This window comes from Cotesia glomerata, linkage group LG1 (assembly GCF_020080835.1).
Source record: "Cotesia glomerata isolate CgM1 linkage group LG1, MPM_Cglom_v2.3, whole genome shotgun sequence".
Taxonomy (NCBI): Eukaryota; Metazoa; Arthropoda; class Insecta; order Hymenoptera; family Braconidae; genus Cotesia; species Cotesia glomerata.
This window is the reverse complement of record NC_058158.1, coordinates 25495144-25507430: the sequence shown is the minus strand read 5'-3', so window position 1 is coordinate 25507430 and position 12287 is coordinate 25495144. Positions and strand designations below refer to the sequence as shown.

At 28.9% G+C, this 12287-nt stretch overlaps 5 protein-coding genes and 1 long non-coding RNA gene across 8 annotated transcripts in view; 2 read left to right on the top strand and 4 right to left on the bottom strand.

Annotated features, from left to right (window-relative positions):
* Window positions 1–1139, bottom strand: part of LOC123273973 (DNA repair protein RAD51 homolog A-like) — a 1405-nt gene extending 266 nt beyond the window's left edge. The window contains exons 1-2 of the mRNA XM_044741502.1: window positions 842–1139; window positions 1–554 (exon numbers count right to left, since the gene is read on the bottom strand). Of these exons, the coding sequence (XP_044597437.1) occupies window positions 1–554; window positions 842–940 (653 nt within the window). The 5' untranslated portion in view covers window positions 941–1139. The remainder of the gene's footprint in view (window positions 555–841) is intronic.
* Window positions 1140–2154: 1015 nt separating this feature from the next.
* LOC123271977 lies at window positions 2155–4330 on the bottom strand. The gene is made up of 2 exons (XM_044738520.1): window positions 2463–4330; window positions 2155–2378 (listed from the first exon to the last, which is right to left on the bottom strand). The coding sequence occupies exon 1, from the start codon at window positions 3957–3959 to the stop codon at window positions 2523–2525; it is 1437 nt and encodes a 478-aa protein (XP_044594455.1). The 5' UTR covers window positions 3960–4330; the 3' UTR covers window positions 2155–2378; window positions 2463–2522.
* A 1583-nt stretch (window positions 4331–5913) lies between these two features.
* On the top strand, window positions 5914–8150 carry LOC123271981 (tRNA (guanine(37)-N1)-methyltransferase). The gene is made up of 3 exons (XM_044738534.1): window positions 5914–6134; window positions 6247–7816; window positions 7895–8150. The coding sequence occupies exon 2, from the start codon at window positions 6334–6336 to the stop codon at window positions 7759–7761; it is 1428 nt and encodes a 475-aa protein (XP_044594469.1). The 5' UTR covers window positions 5914–6134; window positions 6247–6333; the 3' UTR covers window positions 7762–7816; window positions 7895–8150.
* LOC123272011 (opsin, ultraviolet-sensitive) lies at window positions 8132–10407 on the bottom strand. The gene is made up of 4 exons (XM_044738608.1): window positions 10135–10407; window positions 9724–9939; window positions 8678–9059; window positions 8132–8605 (listed from the first exon to the last, which is right to left on the bottom strand). Exons 1-4 carry the CDS (start codon window positions 10356–10358, stop codon window positions 8318–8320), a joined length of 1110 nt encoding a protein of 369 aa, XP_044594543.1. The 5' UTR covers window positions 10359–10407; the 3' UTR covers window positions 8132–8317.
* On the top strand, window positions 10385–11097 carry LOC123272145. Its single transcript, XR_006511037.1, has 2 exons — window positions 10385–10791; window positions 10909–11097. It is a non-coding gene; the product is annotated as an uncharacterized LOC123272145 (long non-coding RNA).
* An 817-nt stretch (window positions 11098–11914) lies between these two features.
* LOC123271819 (xaa-Pro aminopeptidase ApepP-like) overlaps window positions 11915–12287 on the bottom strand; it is an 84930-nt gene continuing 84557 nt past the window's right edge. For all 3 annotated transcript variants that reach the window (XM_044738284.1, XM_044738274.1, XM_044738264.1), the window contains one exon: window positions 11915–12201. In XM_044738284.1, the coding sequence (XP_044594219.1) occupies window positions 11956–12201 (246 nt within the window). In that variant the 3' untranslated portion in view covers window positions 11915–11955. The remainder of the gene's footprint in view (window positions 12202–12287) is intronic.

Below are 12287 nucleotides of genomic sequence, written 5' to 3'. Positions count from 1 at the left end.
GACTCAGTCATCATAGCACTAGCCATCACCAATAGTTGAGTCTGATGATCGGTATTGTAAGCTCTAGCGCAAGCTACGTTGTCGAGGACATTTTCTGGTGCTATTTTGAATTTTTCAGCAACTGCTATCAGACGAGATGTTCTGAAGGTTCCCTCGGTATCAATATATAGACACTTGCCTTCTGCACCACCCATATCTACGGGTAATTGACAATTGACTGCTAATGTGTGAGCCAGTTGAGTTTTACCAGTACGGAATTCTCCAAATATTTCAGTTATGGAGCCAGTTTCAATGCCTCCTCCAAGCAATCTATCAAGCTCGGTTGATCCAGTTGAGATGTAAAGAATATTTGATCGGATTTGATGAATTTCAGTGGCACTTTTGAATCCCATAACCATTAATTTGGATGCTTCTTGAAGGATTTTATCAGCTTTGGCCTCGCTGATACCTTTTATGGTTAATAAGTTCTTCTTTGGCGTGAATGCAATTTCTTCAACTGTATAATAGCCAGCTTCTTTCAGCTTAGCAATGTCACCAGCAGTAATTCCATTACCCTAAATTAAAAAAATTATATAGTCAGTTACTGTTTACTCATGACATAATATCAACAAACAGCTGATGATTTTTTTATTGATATTTTTGAATAAATAAATCAATATTTAGAAAATATCACTTTCAAAAAATGCTCTTAGTTGTTTTTAATGTATCCATGAGGAATTTTCTAGAATATTTTCTCAGCATTAATTGATTCGTTAAGAAATATCAAAAAATTGTCATTTTGAACTAATGTATAAATAGTCGAATAAAATAAAGTAAAATAAAAAATAAAAACAAACAGTACCTCCAAACATGAAATTAATTTAGCTTGAGCATTCTCATCATCAATCTCCTCCTCTTCTTGAACATGTAATGCTTTAGATTTAGAAGCAGTAGCAGTCATTTTGTAATACTTTTTATTAAATAATATAAATGACAATTTTATTCAAATAAAAAAAAATTTGTTCACTTCACTTTATAGAATTACTGTCTTTACTTATGTTGTCAAGACGTCTATTGTATATGCGTATAATTTTTACAGGTCTATTCCTGTTAGCATTTATTGTTGATGTGTTTCTGCTGGACGCGAGGATGTAACCGTTTATTTGCGTTTATTTTCAAAATCTCTCTTGTTAATTGGTTGCCAAGAGCGTCAAAAGCGCTGCCTAGTTGATAATATTTGAACTATTTTTTTCGGCTGGGCGTTTATTTACATCATGGAGGATAAGATTCTCCATGATTTATAATTCAACCGACTATCAGAATTTTCTTTATTACCGACATTTTGAAACACATTTTTTATAATCGTTTTTAAAAATTATTTACTATTCTAATTACAATTACTTTGCAGTAAAATAATACAAATGAATTTCAGGTAACAAAAATTGAGATTATTCCATAATGCATAAATAAGGTAATAGTGAATGATACAAAAATTAGTAGACATCTGACAATTTTATGAATTTTTATAACGCATCAATTATTATGAAAAAAAAATATTTAAAAAAATTCGCACTTATAATTTTTTTAAATCTTTACAGATGAAATTTCTTTGCTAAATTTTTTTCTTTATGATTCAATTCACAAAACTTCAAAAAAAGTCACAAAAATCTAAAATATTATTAGAGGTATGGTAATTTTAGTATCAAAATAGTGAAGTTATTCTTAAGTTCAATTTTTCTGCTGATTTTTAATTCCTTGAAGTTTCTCATTTTTACAGGTTTTTTATGATAATTTTGTGTAGGTCTAGAAATAATATCAATCAAGAAAAATTTTCAAACAAATGGTTTCTATGAAACTTTTTAATTAAAAAATAAAGAACTGTTCGAACAAAGAATTATAAAAATAAAATGTACGTAAAATTGTCGCTTATTCTTGAAATTACTTTTGAATGCATCAAGTTATCAAGATTTTTTAGAATGCATTTTCTAGACCAAAAATTTCCAGTATTTTAACAGTATTAATTTCTAGATATATCTATAGGTACCTATATATAGGTACCTATAGGTATGTATTGTTTAATTTGATTTTCTTGGAATTTAACTATTGATTACTATTAAATACGATTCTGTAATTTTTTGATTGTTTTAAAAAATTTACTTTTATTTTAGTTGCTAAATGATTTTTTTATTATTTTGTAATTTTCTTAACTATAACAACAATTATTATAACTTATGATATAATTATAACTTATCAATTTAATCTATACTGAAATAACAACGATGTAAGAAGCTACCTTAAGTGTGAATAATTTTACCAAAAATAAATATCATTGAAATATTTTTAAAAAAGATCAATAGATTGAACCCCCTCAGATTAATCTCATGGCAATCTTCATGAACCTGTTTATAAACATAAAAAAATGCTAAGTATTCAATTTTCAAAATTATTCAAAGAAACAAAAATTAATTTCAAAGATAACTTACGTCAGATGTTCTTGTAACACAAGATTAAAACGTTATTATTTTTCAAAGAGTTGATTTATTTTACGACATTTTCCACAAATCAGCGTTGCTTAAATAAAAATACAGCTCATGGATAAAAATGGCGGGTAGTTCTTTATAAAAAATTTCATAGAGAACATTTTCAACTTTATTGAATAACTCCAATCGTTGGCTTGCTTTCTTCAAGCGATAATTTATCATGTCTTCATACTCGAAAAAGTCACCATCCAAGCCGTCTTCTAAATCAAATTTCTTATTTTTCAGTCTCAAAGCCAAAGTGTGCAGACATTTATGAAGAATATCATAATAAAAAAACCCAGTAATTGGATCCTTAGATGTCTTAAGTTCTGCAACTTCTTGGTCACATGTAGCACGGAATTTGTTAAATTCCGGGCCAACAAGAGCTTGAGTATTTCTGGGACAGACTTTCATATTTGCGGCCATCCTTATTACAATTTCCATTTTAACAGTCCTGATACAATCTTTTCTTTTTTTCGCAACTTTAATATCAATTGCTAACTTTTGATCATCATCAACTAGATTGATGTCAACACCGGAATCAAGAATTTGCATTAGAGTGTCGTGATAATCTTCCCGATCTAAGTTATTTTGACTTGCCATCAAAAACAAATGAAGACAAGATCGTTTATGATTATCCACAGCATTAACATCTATTGTTGGCAGATCTAGCAGAAAATCAAGTACAAAAGTGGATTTTGGGTTGGAGGCTGCTTGAAGTAAAGGTGTCTTTTGATACCCGTCTGCATCGACCATATTAACATCAGCGCCGTATTCAACAAGCAATTTCATTATCTCAATATTATTCAATTGGTCTTCTAAATCATTCCAGTCTAATTTGACACAAAGATTGAATGGCGGAGGAATATCCTTTGAACCTCTATAGTTAACATCAGCGCATCTACTCAGAAGAAACTTAGTGATATAATATGAACCCATTTTGATAGCGAATTGAAGCGGCGAATAATCATCATAACGATACACGCGGTAACTAGTATTACCAGAATCATCTCTTACGAAGACTTCATCCAGTTCTAGGCCTCTTAAACAAAAGCTTTTGTTGACAGAAGCTCCAGCATCTACTAATTTTTGTACATAATCCAAATTATGCATCCTTATTGCTAAGTAAATAACTGGTCCCACGTGTTCAGTGGCTATTAATACGTCGGCATTATTTTCCAATAGAAAATCGACAAACTTTTCGTCCTCTAAGCAGATTGCTAGGTGAAGAATCGTTAAGTCGTATATTTGAGTAATTCCAACCCTTTTGAAGTAACAAAGATGATACATCTGGTCTAATTTTATGTGTGTGTTGACAGAGAGTGATCCCTCCATTATTTCACGTTGCAACTCGTTATAGTCCATGCCACGGTAAATTTTTTCTTCTTTTATGTCCATTTTTAACATTAATCGTGCCATCTCTTCTTCATTTTCACTATCTATCTCACTCATTTCACTCATTATTAATTTTGAAAATACTTTTTTTTATTAATAGTTGATTTAATGAACTGTTCTCTGGTTATAATGTAACTGATGATACACCTGAGAACTCGAAATTTTTTAGAAGCCTTTTTTTTTATGTATTTAACAGTCTTGGTTAAGTCAATGTATGAAAGGTTTATATGTAAATAGTATTAAACGCAGATATATAAAACAATTGTTATCAGCATAGATAATTATTTTAACAAGTTTTTATAAAGTAACAATAATTACATTGTTGTGTCTATTCGAACGGGTACTGGACGAATGATTTATATTTCTTTGTCCGTTTGTGTCGAATGTCCGCTGACTTCATTTGTTCATGTTCAAAACTTTCTTTGTTGATTGCACGGAGCTTAGATAGATCTATCTAAGCTCCGTGGTTGATTGTCTCGAGTCACAAAAAGCGCTATTTAGTGGATAAAATTTAATTTACTTTTTTCCTGGCGGGCGCTTCTGCGCTTCTGCTCATACTGACATGCACTATCAAAAATTTCCTTATTACCGATGTTTTGAAACCAGTGTTGCCAATGTCCGGGTAATTACCCGTTTTTCGGGTAATTCGATATCGAATGGGTAAGTCGACGGGTAATTAGATTTGGGTGGGTGAAATCGGGTAATCAGCTTAATCAAGATGGAATATTGTAAAAATATTGTACTGCAAGAGTTAGATAATAAATGGAATCGACACGCGTTGTTAGATTTGACTGATTTTAATATTTATTTAAATTTAGACTCCGAAGATTATTGGAGGGAAATCTTAAGATATCAAATTTAATATAAAAAAAGCGAATTAATTTCACTATTAATGTGAACTATTCTTTAAGAATATAAAAAAAGTTACATACTTTCTATTACAAGTTTTACCATTTTCAAATGTATCCGTTGAGAGAATTTTCAGTGACATTAAAAATGTATGATAATTAATTTAGCGGATATTTGATAATTTTAAGAATTTTTGTAACAAATAAATTATGACAATAAATAATTATAAAAAAAATTGACATTTAGAAATTTTAAAAATTTAAAAATACAATTCTTTTGAAGAAATTTGCTTGTTAAAAAAAATTAAAAAATTTTCAAGTGACAGCTAAATTCAATGTCATTGAAAATGTAAAAACTGATCATAGAAATAACTTATTACTCGACAATTAAACCTTTGTGAAAACTAATAAAAGAAAAACCATGTGTTAAATGTCCTTCAAGGGTTTGTTAGTTACATATACATTCTCGTTAAGTATTTTCAAGAGGTCGTAAATTATAAAATAGAATAAGACCATAGAACCAAGCCAACAATAATACTATTCGTTAAATAAATAACTGATAAACTATTGGAGTTACGTTTAATAATATTAAAAATAATAGTTAATATTTAATTAAAATAACAATATCTCATATTAATTAATAAACCAAAATCATAATTAATCTGCAACACATATATTAAATTTAAACGTCTTAATCTGTATGTACTAAGCAAAATATATGTAGGCACAGACATGGACGAGAATAAGTATTAGTGTATAAGTTAAAATAAGTATTAGTATATATATGTTAGAATAAGTATAAGATGTAATAGACTAAGTATATTGGTTTGAAACATAGAGGGGGAAGTGAAGCCGGGAACCACCGAATTCGAGCCGATACTTTTGTAACTACACTTCTCCCTGAGAACTTTAACTGAGCACTTGCTGTAGCTGAAACCATCGAATAAAATCAAGCTCTTCGTTAATTTTTGTTTATCATTTAAAACAGTCCATCTAACTAAACTTTTCCTTTTTCTTCAACTTAACCCAACAGATTTCATTATCAAAAGCTGAATTAATAAACAACAATAAATTTAAATAGATCCCGCGTGACTTCAACTCACACCTCAGTCCAGAAGGGGGCAGTACGAGCAATCTAGTGACCTTGCTGGACATAACAGGGTAATCGAGATTCGACCCATCGGCAACGCTGTTTGAAACACGTTTCTTTATTATTAATTTGCAAGAATTATTCACAAATTATTATTTACTTTTAAACTTACAATTATTTTGTAGTAAAATAATACTTTTGAAAATTTAATCTTCATAGTAATTGGTTCTGTTAAACATTTATTATTTAATTGTTGATAAAAAACAAATTATTTCGAGGTTAACTGCAATAATAGTCCACGTGGTAATTATTTACTTTTTATTTTTAATAATTATATATATTATTCAAATATTGTCAATTTTTTTGTTTGATTTTTTTCAATAGAAAATTAATTTTACTTGTTTTTATTTTGCAGAGAAAACTAATTCAATAACTGGATTGTATAGACAAATAAAAAATGTAATGGACAAAATAAAATAATTGACAGTTTTTGGATAATTTCATGGTTGCAAGATTAATAAAATATTTAAGCCGAATTTTGAATTATAACAATACGTTGAAAATAATGAATGAAAATACAAAGATGGATAATTTACTGGCTCCACCAGATTCTGTACGTGGCATGACAGTTTTAAACCGGGAAGTATTTAATAAAACTATTGAAATACCATGCTTAATATTGGATATATCAAAGAATGATAACAATACTGTGATGGGTGTAGTTAAAAAGTATTTTTTAAAATTAAAAAAATTCAAATCATTCACTCAAGACAATGAAAATTTAACAATATATTTAGATCCACGGAAAGTAAAAAAATTGGATGATATCGAAGAGTCAGATCGTAATAAATTAAATACAATTAGTAAATTAAAATTTGAGAAAACACAAATAAAATTAAATTATCACAATTGGCACGCCGATCAATTATTCCGTGTTATATTACCAAATGATATTGAAATACCTACATCGTACACGAAAGTTGGTCATATACTTCATTTAAATTTACGTGATAATCAGTTACCATATAAAAAAATAATTGGAGAAATTTATTTAGATACAATTCCACAAACTAAAACAGTAGTCAATAAAATCACTAATATTGAAACAGAGTTTCGTAATTTTAAGATGGAAATACTTGCTGGTGATAAAAACACAGTGACAACTGTTAAAGAAAATAATTGTCAATTTACATTTGATTTTGCAAAAGTTTATTGGAATTCAAGATTATCTACAGAGCATACTAATGTGTTAAAGTTTATGAATAAAAATGACGTTCTTTATGATGTATTTGCTGGAGTTGGTCCATTTTCGATACCCGCTGCGCGTAAAGGTGTTCAAGTATTGGCGAATGATTTAAATCCAGAGTCTTTTAAGTGGTTACAGAAGAATGCAACTGCTAACAAGGCTAAAAAAATTGTTTCATTCAATATAGATGGTCGTGATTTTTTGAGTAGTGAAGTTAAAAAACATTTACTTGAAAGACGTTCCCGCAATCAAGATGGTAGTGAACATATTGTTATGAATTTACCAGCAGTAGCTATTGAATTTTGTGACGTCTTTCGCGGTTGGATGGACGATAATGAAATCAAGTTAATGTCTAATAAATTTCCTCTTATTCATGTGTATTGTTTTGTTAGAGTCAATAAAATTGATGACCCGAAACCTGTGGCACAGACATTAGTTGAAGAAATATTGGAAACCAAACTTACGCCTGAGTCATTGAAAATCATTCATCATGTGAGAAATGTTGCGCCTAATAAAGAAATGATGAGAGTATCATTCTATTTGACTGAAGAAATGATAAAATCTGAGGAGCCAGTAAGAAAAAAAATAAAATTTGATCAGGATGATAATTGTATTGAAAAAATTGCAGATAGTGATGGGGAAAAACAAAAAAATATCGAAAACAAAAAATGTCTTCAAGGTTAACACTAAACGGACTTCAAAAGCAAAAAATCAATTAAATAAAAATATTGGAAATAAAGTGAGTTAATTTATATTTATTTCGATAATCAACAATTCATTAAATAGTTTTCCAACACATATAAGTTTTTTTTTGCAGAATCAACGAAAAACGCTGAAGAAAAATATTGAAAAAATTCAGGAAATTGATAAGCAATTGATTGATGTACGTACTCGTATCAATTCGCAATCCAAACCAAAAGAAAAAACTCCGGCAGCTCCAAAAAAATCAGTATCAAAACCTCAAGTTCAAACATCTTCAGCTATTGACACATTAGAACAGTTGAAGTTATGATTAATGTATAATTATTTGAATAATGAATTGAAACTGTAAATATAATTTTCAATTGCCAGGATATATTTTATTTTTTATTCCAGTTGCCAAATATTGTACAATATAACAATAATAATCAACTGCTTTATTATAAAGCTGCAGTTAAAATGTACATAAAACTGCAATATATTTGTCAATTAACTTAATAAATAGGATATAGTTATATTTATTAATATAAATAGTATATATTCAACTTGCAGCCGGTGCATTTACGGCCTCTGTGTTGGTGCTAGTTGCATCTGGTGCTGATTCTCTTATTTCCAGCCACGGTAAGCGTTTTTGCAGTTCCATTCTGTATCTTGGATGACTTATTGCGTATACATAAGGATCTAAACAGGCGACAAACTTGCATGCACATGCTGGAATCATCGTTACACCTGGTGTCAGTAGCGATTTATTTCCAAACGCTCCAATTAATGACATTACTCCATAAGGTGTCCATGAAGCAACGAACAGGAAGCAAATGGTTATCGCGGCCTGAAAATGGTAATTTTTTAAGTTTAAATTAAATATCATTTAATCGCATAGAAAATGAATTATTGTAGTTACTTTGGCGATGCGAATTTCAGCAGATTCAGCATTTGCGTTAGCATTGCTACGAAGACTTTCTACATTCATCTTTTTGGCTTGCTCACGCAATGTCTTTTCGTGGTTTACCACATGGCTGACTATTTGACAGTAGTGATAAATGATTAAAGACATTGGTATCGCATAAGAGAATGTAAATATAGTTGCAACAAAGTAACGAGTTTCACTGGTGTCTGTCAAGTAGTCAAATGTACAACTGGTTAAGAAACCTTCTGGCACAAATCTTCCCCACACTCCCATCAGCGGCATCAAACCCCAAGGTATTACATACATCCAAATCAGTACGATAAATAGCATCGCTTGGCCTCTCGATAATTTTCCGTCCAATGGTCTTGCAATGGTTCTAATTTAAAATTTTAATTCGATTTTATTGTTAATGAACTTGAAATTGTTTAATTATATTTTAATTTAAGTTAAATTTATGGGTACGGTTATTTTAATTCTTGGGAATTTTTTAAATCACAAAGAAATATTCATGAATATTTTCAAATATTTTATAACATACTAATAAAATTAAAATTCGTTTGAAAATTATTGAAATTTTTCGAACATTTCATAACATTTTTTATTCTTTAGATTCATTCCAGAATTGCAAAAAATACTTTTTTTATTTTACTTTAATCAATGAATTTGAAAGAATAAATAATTTTTAATTTTAGCTACAGATTTTTTAAAACATTACTGATTTAAAAAATTAAATTAGTGCATTGTTAAAAGAAATTTTATTAATAGAAAAGAAATTATATGCATTCTTTGAAAAACTAGTAACTTAAATAGTTTTAATGATAGACTTCATTTTAAATAATAAGTATAAAATTTTTCAATAAAATAATTAATAACTTTGGTAACATTATTTTAGAAAATTATGAAAAAAAAAATGTATAGACCGAGAAATGGTAGATCAAATCTCAATGGAATAGATATTAAAATTTGTTGCAATGAAATAGAGTAACTTTCGAAAGCAAATAGATAAAGATCAAGTCGATGCATTAGTTGATTGTAATTACCGATATCTGTCGTATGCTATTGCCGCATTAGTGATAGAAGCACCAATTCCACTAAGAGCTCCGATGAATGCAAATATTTGGCAAGCAAGATGCCCGAGTGCGAATCCAGTTTGAAAGGAATTGTAGATAAATATCGGCGTCTTTAACATCATCATAAAATCACAGAGAGCCAAATTTACTACAAACATATTTGAAGGCGTCCTCAGTGATTTAGCTCTGTTAAAAAAAATAAACAAACAAAAATTATTTTATATAAAACTTTTTCTTATCACGATATTAATTTTGTTCACTTTTTACTGTTCACAATAAATAACTTTATAATTTAAATCTGTCAGATGGAAAATGAAAAAATGATAGTGAAAAATGAGTTGCAATTGATGTAAAAAAAAGAAAAAAAAAAGAGATACTTACGCACAAAATATCCATAAGACAAGTCCATTACCCAAAAGTGCGATAAAAGTAAATAAAATATATAATAATGCTAGTAAATAATGAAGGGAGGGGTTTGGCTCAGGATAGACCAGCCAGTGCTCTGGTATGTGAACTAGTTCTTCAGCTGGTACATTCCACCCCAGCAAACGTGGTGGTCCTGCAGGAAGGATTCTTGCTTCCCAGTGAATACTGTCGTTCGACATATTGTTGGTCTCACCGTGTGCCTAGCCCCTCACCTTATCTACTGGCAAGTCACCCTCGAGCTTTTATACCTTTTATCTCACCACAAATCCATTGCCCGTGGCTGCTTAACGATTTTTCCACGGTTTTAGATACCTTAATTCACTTATTCCGAGGCTTCGTGCAGTTAAGCTATGTGTAATCCGTTATTACCCTCGAGCGTCAGTGAATAACTTCAAAGTCAAATTTATTGTTAGCAACACGATAACCTTGGCTTTAGTTATTAGTTTTTCTTGTTTTGGTTGATTCTATAGTACTTTATTTTATTTATTTATTTATTATTGACATACACAATTATGGCTGTTATTTATCATTATTCCCAAATACTTTCTGAAAATATTCTTTTTGCATTAATCAGATTTTGGTTACAAAAGAAAAAGAAGTTCCAGGGGAAAGGTGCAGTAACGCCTTTTTATTTTCTTTTTTAATACAAAATACTGTTTTTAATTGTGAGTTACAATTTATTTTCTATTTTCCACGACTTGGTACATTTCTTTAAATATTTATTTACAGGCAGAAATATCCAAGAGCGGGCGAATTTCATACTGTGCTTAATTCGCGCTGAAGAAGAAAATTACTTGATTTAATAATAAAAATATTTTCTTCAAAGTTTAATTTTTGTTAGAAAATGTTTAGCTCGTTTACTTCAAGAAATTTAAATTTAAATCAATAAATTAAAAATTTTAGCTAAAGAATAAAAAATTTTCCGTTAAATAATTTAATTTTCCGACGAAACATTTTATTATTCTCTAACAGTATATACGCACATAATTTTCATGACAATATTTTTTTTTTTTTAAATTAGATCAAAATTCTTTCTGTTACTTTCTGTGTCATCACTTTCTTTCTTAAAATGAGAATTTTACTTTTTTAAGAACTTTAACTGAAAAAAAAAAAAAAAAATAAATAAAATAAAGAAGAAGTTATTTTTAGTTGAAGACAATTGGTCTTGGTTGAACATTTTGGTCATATAAATTACATATAATATACTTTCGAATCGTCAAGTATTTTTTACGGTTCAAGATAATTTCTCTTAAATCAAATTAATTTTTCTATTAGTGTATTTAAAAATTAATTCTCGGTTTACTTTCATAACGTAATTATTAAAATTATTTATTGCTTATAAATATTATCATTTTAAACCTAATTATTAATTATATTTCATCTTATTTTAAAATTGAATGATGTGACAAGTAAATCTAAAATTGTAAAAGTAAATGTAATGTGCATTTTTTTTAACTTCGCAAGTTTTTCATAATCATATAGGGTAAAAGAACCCATTAGTGGCGGGGACTCCATTACTGACACCTTATTTGATTTTGGTACTTATTCAATTAATGAAATCATTAATTTCAATAATGAATATATTATTTCTAATCTTTAAGACCTTTAGATCAAAAAAATTTTTAATTTTTATTCCAAGTAGAACATTTTTTCATTGAAAGAAAAAGTGCCACTAATAGGGGTTAAAGGTGCCACTAATGGGGTCTTTTACTTTATATCGAACTAAAAATTAGTTTTCACAAAGTAATAAAATATAATTCCTAACTAATTATAAAATTATAATATTAATAATTCATCGGCCCATATTTGAATTAATATCACAATAGTAATAAGTGCACCGGAATACTTAAAATATGATGGACTTGCTGCACCAACAAAAAGACGCTCATCTACGTCACCTGATTCAGGAATGCTACGTGTTTTCTTCATCATCCATTTGAATCCAACCATTCTCAAATGTTTTTTTAATTCCGGTCCTACCTCATTTCTAATGCGGCTGTTGTAATTATTTAACCAACGCCTCTGTAAATATTATGGTATATATTATAAAATAGAAATAACAATATATATACGTCAATAATCTGTATAGTTTTGTTTAAGAATACTTA